The 14,102-nt window shown below is 39.3% G+C and overlaps 1 protein-coding gene across 16 annotated transcripts in view; it reads left to right on the forward strand.

The window, feature by feature from the left end:
- kcnma1a (potassium large conductance calcium-activated channel, subfamily M, alpha member 1a) overlaps positions 1-8,910 on the forward strand; it is a gene marked incomplete at its 3' end in the record, with an annotated part of 181,367 nt that extends 172,457 nt beyond the window's left edge. For 5 of the 16 annotated variants that reach the window (XM_084392362.1, XM_084392363.1, XM_084392360.1 and 2 more), the window contains 5 exons: positions 2,450-2,644; positions 2,999-3,117; positions 4,482-4,706; positions 5,985-6,013; positions 7,807-8,910. In XM_084392362.1, coding sequence (XP_084248488.1) covers positions 2,450-2,644; positions 2,999-3,117; positions 4,482-4,706; positions 5,985-6,013; positions 7,807-7,958 — 720 coding nt within the window. Of the gene's footprint in view, positions 1-2,449; positions 2,645-2,998; positions 3,118-4,481; positions 4,711-5,984; positions 6,014-7,806 lie in introns of those variants that run through there. The other 11 variants (XM_084392353.1, XM_084392361.1, XM_084392365.1 and 8 more) reach the window with 3 other exon arrangements.
- Between the last annotated feature and the right edge of the window lie 5,192 nt (positions 8,911-14,102).

A 14,102-nucleotide genomic window follows, 5' to 3' on the forward strand; every position in this document is an offset into this window, starting at 1 on the left:
CTATCCCCTTATCCATATGATGGCTTAATTCCAGTAGCTTTCACTTTGAGTGAAGCTAGAACAAAGCAGCCTTCAAGTGCATTTCACTGTGGACAAAGGTGAAGCCTGCTAATAGACAGCTCTCATCCATCATTGGGCTGAATGCTGCTGTCAGGGGCCCAGAGAGGTGTCACTCTAGCGCGAGCTCGCGGCGACACAGCCCTCTGGTGCTCGAACAAACGACCTCATGATCCTAGTAGAATCTTATATTTTTTACACGTTAATCATTCGACAACTTTATCATCAGTGACACTGAAGAATATTTGATGGACAAGATACAGTGGGGTCCACAAGTCAGAGATCGCTTCGAAAGTTTAAGATACAAAATCTTATTTAAACCTGCAATCATTACCAAATGTTTTAGGATTTAAAACATGTAAAACACACTACTGTCTAAAATTGTGGGGTCAGTGAGAATTAACACTTTTTTTTCAGCAAGGACATATTCAAATAATCAAAAGTGACTGTAAAGATATTTAAACGAAAGCTCAGAGGTGGACAGTAACAAAGTACATTTACTTGAGTACTGTACTTAAGTACACTTTTTGAGTATTGTTTTTTTCTGGAAACTTTTTACTTTAACCTCACTACATTTGAAAGACAAATATCGTACTTTTTACTCCACTACAATTCTGTCAGGTCCTTGAGTAGAAAGTAGTAACGTCAGTCAGGGGATGATTTTGATTGCAGGGGTTGCATTTTGGTTGGAAATGAAAGTCGGATTGATGTCAGAACCCGACTGATGTTGGTTTCTGACGTCAACACGATTTTCGTTTTCAACCACAACACAACGTCTGTCCAACGTTGGAGATTAATGTCAATCCGGCGTTGGATTCTGACATCAACCTGATTTTCATTTTCAACGTTGGGTTTGGTCTTCTAAATGCAAATTTTGTCATTGTTTTGGAGCACACGAGCTTATAGATAACAGTAAGGTTAACATATTCATACTAAAAGCCAAAAAACTTATTATAAAAAATATGGCACTATTTGAAGGAACAGCCATTTGGGTGTCCGAATCCATTGTGCACGTTATTGAGTGCACTTATTCAATCTCACATTCAATCCCACTACTGGAACTTTGTTCTAGAAATAAATGTGATATTGATATGAGGGTAGGCAGGCATAGATTCAGAGGCTTAAGGTACTGTAAGTATTACACACAACAATGCAACAATAATAAAACAATGCATTGACATTTACTTTTGATACTTAAGTACTTTTAAAAACAAGTACTTCTGTGCTTTTACTTAAGTAAAAATCGGTCTTTACAACTTTTACTTGTAACGGAGTAATATTTGACCAGTAGTATCTGTTTTTTCACTCAAGTAAGGAAGTTGTGTACTTTGTCCATCTCTGCAAAAGCTACAAAAGTTCTACATTTCAAATAAATGCTGGTCTATTGAACTTTGTTCATTGAAAAAATTATCTCATGGTTTCCACAAAAATATGTTGATAATTAGAAACGTTTATTGAACATCAAATCACCATATTAGAATGATTTCTGAAAGATCATGTGACACTGAAGACTGGAGTAATGGCTGCTGAAAATTCAGCTTTATGAATAAATTACATTTTTAAATATTTTAAAATAGAAAACATTTATTTAAAATTGTATTAATATTTCACAATATTACTGTTTTACTGTTTTTGGTCAACTTCTTTTAAAAACATAAAATTCTTACCTGCCCCAAACTGTAGTATGTAAATGAAATTATGTGAATAATAACTATTTGTAGGTCACTAATCAAATTGTAACATTGGCCATGTTAACAAATGCCAGATATCATGAATCATCAGGTTTTAATTGAACATATGGGGCCTCATTTATAAAATGTTTTATAGAAACCGTCCTACATTTGATTTTGCGATCATTTCTCAAATGTGCGTACGTGTGATTCAGAGAACGAACCTCTCTTCCAGATGTGAAATTTATAAATCGCAAATGATCTTGAAATTGTGCGCAGCTGAACGGCTTCAGATCTCCGAATCTAACTATTCTCTCAAACTGTTCGAAAAATGCACCAGTGGTCTCGGACCTCTGGACTCCACTGTACAAGAAAAATGTCCATGACTTGTTGTGTTATCTATTCTTCATTTTATCTAATCTACAATTAGCAACAATAATGATAATTAAAATGTCCTTGTGTGCAAAACGCTCCCCTGTTAAGCGTGGCTGGTGTTACCAAAATGAATGTGCGTGGGGAGGAGACGACGACAACAACAACAACAACAACAACAACAGCTGGCGTAATTGCATTCCCGTGTCTCTTCCCTTCCCAGGGAGTGAAATGCGAAAAGACAGATCAGGGTCTAGATAACAGTGTTCAGGACAGCTCCAAATTCCTGACTGTCTTGAGTTGTGACTCTAATGGTGCTCACGTCCGTATCCTCTTCTTTATCTTGGCAGACATACTTCAATGATAATATCCTCACCCTGATCCGGACGCTGGTCACGGGAGGCGCCACTCCGGAGCTGGAGGGCCTGTTGGCTGAGGAGAACGCGCTGAGAGGTGGCTACAGCACGCCACAGACGCTGGCTAACAGGGACAGGTGTCGGGTCGCCCAGCTGGCCCTATACGATGGGCCCTTCGCAGACTTGGGGGTAAGTGGATGGTTAAGAGGAGCTGACAAGTTTTGGCACTTTGCCCAACAGGGCTCGTTCCCCGTCCGACGCCTCCCCTGCCCGCTAATACAAAGTGAACGAGCTGAATACGCAAAGTCTGTGGGTGAAAAATAATGTTGCCTTAAATCATGATATTTCTGTATCCAAGTAAGAATGCCACACATTTCATTATAGCAGTGTAGACATTGTACTAGGATACAAATGCTGAGAATGAGACAAACAACACCTGCCCTTGCACTTGCTGAAGTTGCTTTTGTCATGCCTGAAATAAGCATAAGTTGATTTAAATGTTATGAATGAACGCTTAAAGCACTATTTTGTGTTCTTTTTCAGGATGGTGGTTGCTACGGAGACTTATTTTGTAAAGCATTAAAAACGTACAACATGCTGTGCTTTGGAATCTATAGATTGCGAGATGCACATTTAGGTGCACCAAGCCAGTGCACAAAAAGGTGAGCTGTCCATTTTACCTGTTAACCTCGGTGTCAGTAGTTTTAGTCCTTTATTTCACTAGGCATGTAATCCAGCTTTAGTGAAGCCTACATTATTCCTATAAACTCAGTTCCAGCACCTAGTGAGCTCCCTACCTAGGCAACATAGAGGAACACCTGACACAAATCTTCACAAGATTATGCTTACTTATAAGATACACAATTTGTTTCTTTTTCTTTTTTCTTTTTAAGAAATCAATAATTTTATTCAGCAAGGACACATCCAATTGTTCAAAAGTGACAATAAAGACATTTACAATAGCCGCTTTTCCACCATCGTGGCAAACTGTTCTCATTGCTTAACCGTTCTAGTCCGTGCTGATCCGGCCCAGCCAGTGCGGATATGGTTTCATTTTCCGCTGTGGAGCTGATAACAGAGCTCTTTGTAACAGAAGAGTTTACTGAGGAATGAGATGTATAAGGCTGATGCGATATGGAGGATGATCAGAAACTTATTTTATTAACTTGTGTTTACTTCGCGTAAATAGCACGCTTACCCAGCTACTGAGAATCCTGAGTGGCAACGGCACTAAATGCATTCTACCAGCACGGTTCTGCATGCTTAGCCTACCGTGCCGAGAATTCTGGGAATGTTTTGTAATCGTGTCGTGCCGAATCAAGCTCAAGTGGAAATATAACCGTAACCGTTCCTTACTATTTTTAAAACCGTTCAGCCGGACGGTGGAAAAGCGGCTAATGTTACAAAAGATTCAGATAAATGCTGTTTTCTGTTCATCAAAGAATCTCTCCAAAAATGTATCTCAGTTTCCAACTAAATATTAAACAGCACAGCTGTTTTTAACAATAAGAAATAATAAGAAATGTTTCATAAGCACCTATATTAGAATGTAATCTGAAGGATCATGTGACACTGAAGACTGGAGTAATGATGCTGAAAATTCAGCTTTACCATCACAGGAATACTTTACATTATAGAATATATTCAAATAGTTTGATAGTATCTGATGGTCGTGAGGGTATTTGCTCTTCTTTCTTTCTTTCTTTCTTTCTTTCTTTCTTTCTTTCTTTCTTTCTTTCTTTCTTTCTTTCTTTCTTTCTTTCTTTCTTTCTTTCTTTCTTTCTTTCTTTCTTTCTTTCTTTCTTTCCTGTTTTTTTCTTTATCCACACTGGAAGTAGGATATCCACTGGAGTAGGATAACGTTTTTTTTTTTAAATACACACTTAATATTTAAACATGTTTAATATTATTGTAAGTGCAAAAAGGCAAACATCATAAAATTCAAAATAAAAACAAGTGAAGTAAATGCTTTATTTCCTCCTACATGATATCCCTGAACATAAGTGTCATTTTTCCATGTGCACAGATATGTCATCACAAACCCGCCTTATGAGTTTGAGCTGGTGCCCACGGACCTGATATTCTGTCTGATGCAGTTCGACCACAACGCGGGCCAGTCCCGAGCAAGCCTGTCCCACTCCTCCCATTCCTCTCATTCATCCAGCAAGAAGAGTTCGTCTGTTCACTCCATCCCCGCCACGAACCGACAGAACCGCAGCAGCAAAGCACGTGAAGCCCGTGACAAACAGAAGTAAGTTGGCCTTTATTTCTCTTTTTAACCCAGTAGAGTGTGTATGTGTGCGTTTGTTAACTTTTGTGGTTTTAGCACACTTCGTACAAAAAGGACGTGTGTGTGTGTTTTTGTGTGTGTGTGCGTTTGTACCCAGCGTTTGTTGTTCTGTTTGTGAGTTTGCTTCATTGTAATGTGCATGTGGCCCTTGCCTTGACCACACACTGAGCTCTAAGACCATTTGATCATCGCCACATCGCCAGGACCATGCCAGCATCAGTCTGCATATCGCTGCTGCACTTGTACAGACACAATCAACCTAATTTTGGAATGTTAACTATATGAATGATTAATAATAGTATGAAATTTGCAGGTCCCATGCAGACCTCTAGAATTTTTTTAGTTAATATTCATTATTAAGCTTAATTGTGTATAGTTAATATGGATTATTTTGAGTGAGGAAACAGCATTAATTCATGTCTTGCATTTCTGTTTGTCCAATCATTGTTGTGTGTTTGTGTGTGTGAGAACTGCAAATTGCATCATCATGTTTTTATTCTGTGCTTATTTTTAGTTATGCTCTAGTGATTTTATTTTAATGTTCCAGGTAGGGTATAGAGCCATTATCATAGCATAAATAGTTTCACACCATCCCTACATGCCTTGCAGGTGCAGAAACCCTTATGGTGTGTATTTCTCGTGGCATTTTGGATCATTTCATTGTGGATCATTTAAAATGTACTGTTTTGAAATCTTTATCATCTACATATACAGTCTTCGTGAAGCTGTTGTTGAGACTTGTCTCTCACCAGAATGGAGGAGCTGCAAGGCATTATGGGATGCTGTTAAACCCTGCATTGATTTCAGTGCCTGTTACGATGCGTGCCCTAAAAGTTGTAATTCAACAAGATTTAGAGTTTGTAATATATTCCCCCTGTGAGAGAAAAAAGTAGGTTATATTAGTTAATATTTGAGATGCAAATGTTGTCCTTTTAAAGAGTTTTACAGCACTATCTGGATAAAAGTTGATTATTTTAGAAGATCCATTGTTTTCTTTAATACTAGCTACAAAAATTAAGAAGTTTGTAAATCTTAAATACTGAAATTATATTTGAAGTAGCATTTTAGATTTTTTTTTTTAAGAATCATTCCCCATTAGTGTAAAATAAAGATGGTTATGATTTTTGTTAAAATTTACAATATGTTAACCAGACTAAAAATGTAGACATATGATGTCAGTTATTCTGTTACTTGCCTTAAACACTGTAAAACTTACATAGACCACTTTTTTTTCTAAAGTGCAACAAGGATGAATAGAATGGGCCCAGGTATGCAAGTTAATGATTCTGCATGATACAGCACCTGTTGTGGGATCTTTTAATCATAACTTTGTCCTTTGTGGAGCACTGTTATGAGAGGGGATTTTGATTTTACTTTCCAAGAAAATCATGCCTACTTTTCACCTTTGCTTTCTAACTGAAAGCAAATGGCTGCTGCTACTGCCTAACTCTTGTCATGCTCAGGACCATCCCAGCATTGCATGCGGTTGACTATCATCCTCTCTCTATACCTCCGTCCATCTGATAGGTTCCAGTGATCTCTCTCAGTAGTCCCCTTGACTTATTTCAGTTCCTCTTGTTCATTTACCTCTCTTTAGGTTTTCTTTCTTTCTTTCTTTCTCTAAGACAAACTGCATTGTGTGAGAGGTCAGTGTGTCTGCACATTGTTTCTGCAGGTAGTTAATCAAAATGTATTTGTTTGTTATGTCATCCAACTCAAAAATGGTATTTGGAAAATACACATATAATATAATCTGAATCATTTTCAAAGCCGTTCAATTAAATCCTTTAATGAACTGATTAATAATAGTTACATAAAAAGCTTAATATATGTATATATTACAAGTTAAATCTGAGTTTTTATTAAATGTAAAATTTAGAGTTCTTGTTCAAATTTATTGCAAAGATTCACAAAATAAACATGTATTTTATATAATATTTGTTAAAAAAATGTATTATCTATTGATAGTGTTCACAGTAGATATTTCTTTTGATTTGAAATTTAAATAAATATTGTGTGAAATACATGTTCATTTCAATACATTTTCTATCTTTAAATGTATATATATTTTTTTTTTTTTTTTTTTTTTACAAATTATCAATCTGCAATCTCCAGATATTGGTTGATTAACCTGTCTGGACAATATTGTTAATTGTTAATGATGCATTGGTGGCTTTTGTCATATTTGCAGCTTTGCTACATTCCTAATAACATCTTTTAATGGAAGTAAGATTACTATACTGTACAACCTCAAAAACATAGATTTGGTCCGCTAAAAGTTCCCCACTCAAACCAGGCGAAAGTGGTTTCACGTTCCGCTCTCAGCCTAAATTCACCTCAAATATCCGTGTGAGAGGGGAACCATGATGAGAGTCCCTGTGCTGCTGAAATTGGCTCTTTTAACCCTTGCGGAGCCACAGGATGTCTCGAGGCGATGTAAGTTCCAGCATCAGTAGTAAACTCAGGGGAACGGAGCGAGGTGGCTGACTCCTTGCACCACCTCAGGCACAGCTCCACTTACATCAAACGACTTCGCCGTGACACTCTTCCCCCCGTGGCCCGTCGCAGCCTGACACTCCAAGGTGTGCAGCACATTTCAAGTTGGAGGAATAGTTGGAAATGTTGGAGTGCTGGAAAATGACACCGCCTAGGAGAATGTGAATATGATGAGGACAGATGCTGGCCCTGCGCGTGGCTTAAGTCCTTGTAGAAAACGTTTCAGAATAAAACACCTAATTTCAAAGACCAGATGAAAACTGGTACGTGGTTCACGGCTTGATAGGGTCATTCCTTTAGGCTACAATACACCCTTGTTTGAGGGCTGTAAATGCTTTTACATACCGTACATTTTGCTGCCTGATGAAATCCAGATCCAACAATGTGTGTTTCACCCTGTGTCTTTCTGAATGTGAATTAAAGTTCATGTATAGAGAGAGAAAGAGAACGTGGTATTTTTTTTTTCTTTTTTTTTTAAAGAGAGATGCATGACATTGCTTTAAAGATCTGATATTAACACTGTTTCTCTCGCCTTCTGCTTCTCTCCCGCCTGGCTGTCTCACAGAAAAGAGATGGTTTACAGATGAAGCAGAAAATGCATACCCAAGGAACATTCAAATCAAGCCCATGAGCACTCACATGGCCAACCAAGTAAATCAGTACAAATCCACTAGCAGTCTGATTCCACCTATTCGAGAAGTTGAAGATGAATGCTGAACGAATCCCCGGCCTTTACCATCACAGAGGGACTTGGGTCATCCTGCTGTAAAAGATGAGCGCTAATCGCGAAATGATGACTGTTGATGATGGAGACACATTGTCCTTCCCTTGTTCGACTCAAGGGTCTGAAGCGATCGAGAACTGGAAAGGACTTCCTATGTGTATACCTTTAATGTTACTTCCATACTTTTATATATGTATACATAGTGATGTACATAATGACAATCAAGTAAGGATTGTACAGCCCCCTAGCACTTTTTGAAATTATGTTAACAGGCAAACAAAAGAAGAAAACAAATAGTACTTCCTGTGATTCTTTGCAATATCTCACCTCTGCCGTGACCTGACTCCATGCAGAGGGTGCTATAATGGAGGATGAGGGTCACTGTCGTTCACTTCATCCAAACACTACCCAAAGATTAGCCCCGCCGATTGAGTTGCGTATCTGTCGTCCATTTCATTTTGCACTACCGCGTAATAACTCAAGCACTGCTCACAGAAGAGTCAAAGCTTACACTCGGTTCTCCTCTGAGTTTGGGCTGAAGTCACAGGCTGAGGCTGTTAAACGAATGGCTTTGTTCAAGGAAACGGGTGTTTGCGTGACTGTATTCATGCATGGTGTGTGCCGAAAGCTGCCTGAACTTTTGGCTCAGGAAAGGATGCCCATTTGCATCCCTACAGACTTAGGCACGTATACAGATGGAAATGTTTGCTGTACCTAGTGCAAATGGTCGTCCCTAACGTAGCTCTTCGGAATTGGCAATACATTGAGGATATGCACTACTTCTGTTGATGTCTTTCCATCATACATGACTGTTGATGTGGGAAACTGTCTGTGATCGAGGCTTATAACATGTTTGTTTGCGTCCGCGGCTCTGCTATTAATACAACTGAATGAAACACTACTGTCACCTGCTGATAATTCAACAATGATTGAGCTTTTACGCTGAAATAAAAAAAAATACAATTGAAAATGCCACATATTGCGAAAAGTGGGCATCATTGGTTCCTCCTTTGGGTGTAGCCACTGCCTGACACAGGGTTGGCACAGGGGCTGAAAAGTGCTTGGATGTTCCCTGTGACCAACTGTGATGCCTTAAACTCTAGACCGAATGCATAAGCTCAATCATAATGTTCAATTATCAGTCAAAGTTGTAACTTGTGGATGATTCTTGCTGTGGACTGAATGCATTTGAACGTCACTCACTTCTATCAAGGCTACACAACTAAGTTGTACCTTTAAAGTAGAACGTATACTGATACATATGCTTCACAGACCTTTGAACTTTGCTTCAAGTGCTCTGTCAGATTTATACATAAGTACATACTTATTTTTTATCCATGAGCGTAATCATTTTGTACTTATTTTTATACATATCAGAGAACTTTATTTCTAAATGTATCTTAAAGATATCGTAATAGCTACAGTGCACAGCAGTTCAGTTTTACCCCTGACAACACAACATATCACATACCATCAACTGGGACACGTCAAACATCTGTGAACCCGATTCAAAACGGTACAATTTCAGCTTTCCATCTGGAGTGCTCTTTGATACTCACATGGGCTGCTTTGAAGGACTTTGAGCTCTACTACTAAAACAGCATATATGCTTTCATTTTCATAAGCTAACAGAGATGAAAACCCACATTGAATGACTGATGACACTTTTCTGTAATTCCAGGTAAAGTGATGTTGATCCTCAGACAGACATGAACTCAGAGATGTGCATGAGGAGGGGCTCTGCTCGTTCTGTAATGAGGGTAGAGTTATAGTGATATTAGCCATGTTTGACCTAAATTAGGTCTCAGTAAAGAGAAGAGCATGCTGAAGCACTTGTGCGAACGTAATTTGATCAGATCAGCAGTGAGCTAATAGCCATATGATTGTAGATGCAAGAAAAGAGACATTAGCACATGTCCACCCATTGAGCAAAAGAATATAAATCTGGTGTATAAATTCTGCCCGTTCTAGTCCACATTTATTTTCTCAAGTAAAAGGATCTCAGCTTTATTGTTTGTCTATTGGACAATTAGGCTTGGTCCTGAAGTGATTTTCTGAATTGTGATTACATTGGTGTTACACTTTGTAGCAAGTAGATTTCTTAATAAATGAATTAAAAAAAGAATAATACTAATGTGAGTAAACTATATGTATAATTGGATTGTCAACATACTTGCTAGCCTGAAAAAAAAAGAAAAGAGGAATCCATTGGAGTTAAATGTCCAATTATTTTAAAATATTGTTTTCTTCTAGTAAGGTCCTTTTCCTGTAATGAAACTACAAAGGCAGATGGCGCAGTAAAGACAGCAGGTTTCATTTGATGAGAAAAGTGTAGATGCACGTTGAGGGAAGCAGAAAGCAAACTAGCTCTTTCTTCTCGAGGATTATTAACCATCAGGTTTTAACATTCCATTTTGTCATCAGCATTTCAATCCATTACAATCACATAGTCAAACCTGGTTGTTTGTTTACAGACCTTTTTCTTTCTTTCAACACACATACTCAGGTAGCAATCCTGATGACAAAGCTACAAAATAAAGCTGGCTTACATTTTCTTGTGTTACCTTTTGTAGTATGAGGTGATACTGATATTTTCTTCTCCACTGCAACAAATGTGCAATGTTTTAGTATCATGCAATTTATTTGTACATCTTGTGAAGATACTACAGTGTACACATATCTCAGTTTCTACAGTGCCATGAAATGTATCTGTCTACCAGCATCAGTCAGTCATTGGTTTGTAACAGTGGATGAATATTGTGGCATCTAATACTGGCATGGAGAACATCCAAGCCATCCTTGCCTCCATGCCAGGACAGTGCCAGGCAGTGCAGGAAAAAACCAAAGGAGGAACGCCGTAAGACCCACTAGAGCGAAAAGTGGCATTCAAACAGGCATACGACATATGTGCCTATACAAGCTGCTGAAATCCAAGCACCTTGGTTATTGATACTGTAAAAGTCAAAAAAAGGGGACAGCCATGGCTGAAGGATGCTGGGTAGAACTGACTATAATGTTTAGTTCGATCACCTGTCATTGTATTCAAGAGTGTTCTAATTAAAGTAACATATAAAGCAACCTTACTGATGTGCTATGTAATACACAACTGTCATATTTTGGCTATTTTATTCTACTGTAAAGGACAGATTTAAGTTTTAGAAACTGTATAAAGAAAATACACTGTAACAGAATAAATACTTGGAGGGGAATTAAGTCTTAACATGCTGAACTTGCATATGGATTACTGTTTTGTTGCTGTCTTTTCTTCCACTTCAATAAATAATCAAAACATCCATATATACATGTAATTATTGGCATATTCATTACAGGATAAAGGAGTTTCTCATAGCAGAATATGACTGATTTGACTACCAGACGTGAAGAAATTGATGGTGCTGAAGCTGATCTACCTGACTCTGTCAAATATAACCTGCTGATAAACATACTGTCTTGTACAAAAAGTTTGTACATAAATTGTACATGGTTTCTTTTTGTATTTTCTCAATTAAAATTGATGTATTTGTGTTCTACAGGTGACTGGTATATTGCGTCATTACTTGATTTACACTCGAAATTAGGCAATCCATCTTTGACAAATGGAAATTGTTACAGTCCAAAAATATGTGGTGATGTAGGAAACGGGGTGTACTGGATGCAGAGAACACACCTTTTCCCAAACATCTGCTAACATAAAAAAAAAAAAAAAGAAGTGCTTACCATGACGGATAACCCCTCTCACAATTTAATTACTGCACACATCGCCTACATAAGAATGTGAGGATTTCAATTCCAAGACACACTTTTATAGTTACAAAACGTGTTCCCCTCAATCTATGATTATGAAAAAAACATGAGTGTTATCAAACCTTTCATTAGTCTGATCGTACGTGCCTTGTCTTTTGAAAACTACAGATTTGAGCTCGACCCACCAAGCCAAAATAAAGAGGAGGAAGCAGAACAGATGTTGGCTGCGCTCCTGATTTGTAGGCTGATAAGGGTGGCACCCTGTAGGTTTAAATTTATGGCTTGTTAGTATGGACTGGCCCCTTTGTGAGATGTTTTCAAAATGATTGATTTACAATAAAGTGGCTCCCTGTGTGTGCACGCAAGCTGAACTGATTCAGATCGATTCGAGTGAAATTGATTGATCAGCCATTTAACTTGGCAGTATGTTTACTGAACGAAACCATGCAAGACTTATTCTCCCAGTCTCTTACAATAAAACAGAAACAAGCCACATATCACAACCAAAACTATACTGCTATCTATACTGCTTCTAACCACTTCATATTTTGTTTATCTAAAATGTATTAATAAATGGCAATAAAATAATCAGCTCCCACTTGGGTACAAACACACAGTACTTGGTGTTATTTGCGCTTATGTATAAAGTGGGTCCAAATTGTCTGACCTGGGTTTGTTGTGAATGAATGAATGAGGCATTTATATAGCGCTTTCATATGTACTACTGTACACCCAAAGCGCTTTACAATCATGTCGGGGTCTCTCCTCAACCACCACCAGTGTGCAGCATCCACTTGGATGATGTGACGGTAGCCACAGTACAACGGCGCCAGTGCGCTCACCACACACCAGCTACAGGTGGAGAGGAGAGAGAGTGATAGAGCCAGTTCAGTGGATGGAGATTATTAGGAGGCCATGATTGGCAAGGGCCATTGGAGGGAATGTTGCCAGGGTACCAGGGTTACACCCCTACTCTTTACGAGAAGTGCCATGGGATTTTTAATGACCACAGAGAGTCAGGACCTCGGTTTTACATCTCATCCGAAGGACGGTGCTCTTTTGACAGTATAGTGTCCCCGTCACTATACTTGGGTGTTAGGACCCACACAGACCACAGGGTGAGCACCCCTGCTGGCCTCACTAACACCTCTTCCAGCAGCAACCTGGTTTTCTCAGGAGGTCTCCCATCCAGATACTGACAAGGCTCAACCCTGCTTAGCTTCAGTGGGCAACCAGTCTTGGGCTACAGGGTGATATGGCTGCTGGTTGTATACTAGCCTACTGCATTAACAGCTGTACTTTTTTTTAAGCATTACAAACCAACAGTAAGGACCAATGATTTGTAATACAGAAACTCACTCCTGTCCGTTTGACCTCTCTCCATCTCCCTTGCCTGCTCCCAAGCCCTCATCTCTTCGCCGAGACAAAGCACTCTTGTTTTCAGCTCACAAATCATCCCGCCATGGACACTTCATGCTGTCCTTTGGATAATTGTGGATGAAAACAGCCCCCTACAATCTCACCTTGGGATGTAGTGGCCCCATCATGCTGCTTATTAACGATTTTACACGGTGAGTCACGGCTCCAGGCCTGTCAGTACGCCAGTAATATTTACTGTCTGACACATGGGCTGTGGGGGGAGATTGGGAAGGAGGCGGAGGGGTGGAGGGCGGATGGGCTGATTACACTCATCCTCCTGACAGCGTCCTCATCCCTGGATCCTTCCCCAAATATACTCATAAGAACATCTCGGGTGCCGCCGTAAGGCTGCTTATTATGAATTAAAGCATAACGCACACGTTATTGAAATGCAGAGAGGTGGTCGGAGTTTCGTCTCATCAGGGCTGAGGCTTCAACAATCAAAGCCGACGAGGTCGGGCGTAGGTGGGTATTTTCCCACATGAATACGTTCGAGTGGCCATTATGGGCCATTTAGCAAATCAATAGGTGCTAAAATCAAAAACAATTTTCTGGGTGGATTGTCAGTGGAGTAAATGAAAGTGAGAAATTTCTAATATTGAACACTTAACAATCAATGTGTTGCACACTTGATGGGGTTTGTTTTCAACATGACAATTTTTTTCCTTCTAGCGAGAATCCTACTATTATTCGTCAAAGTCACCCCTCGGATCGGATATTGACTCAAAACGCCGTCTCTCCAGGAGTCCTTCGCGTGTCTCGGACAGACAGCAGTCAGAAGGAGGAGTAGCTATCACCGTGGCAACACACCCCCATCCACGGCGACCCCCCTCGAGTCACATTCGACATCATCTTTAGGAGCCCTCCAAGGCCCCAGCTTGGCCATGATAATAGTTTCCATGACGATGCAGCATGCTCAGTGCATCAGTGCCAACTCAGATAAACAGTGATCCTTTACAAAAACAAGAAGGTCA

The sequence above is a fragment of the Rutilus rutilus genome (genome assembly GCF_951802725.1).
Source record: "Rutilus rutilus genome assembly, chromosome: 20".
Classification (NCBI taxonomy): Eukaryota; Metazoa; Chordata; class Actinopteri; order Cypriniformes; family Leuciscidae; genus Rutilus; species Rutilus rutilus.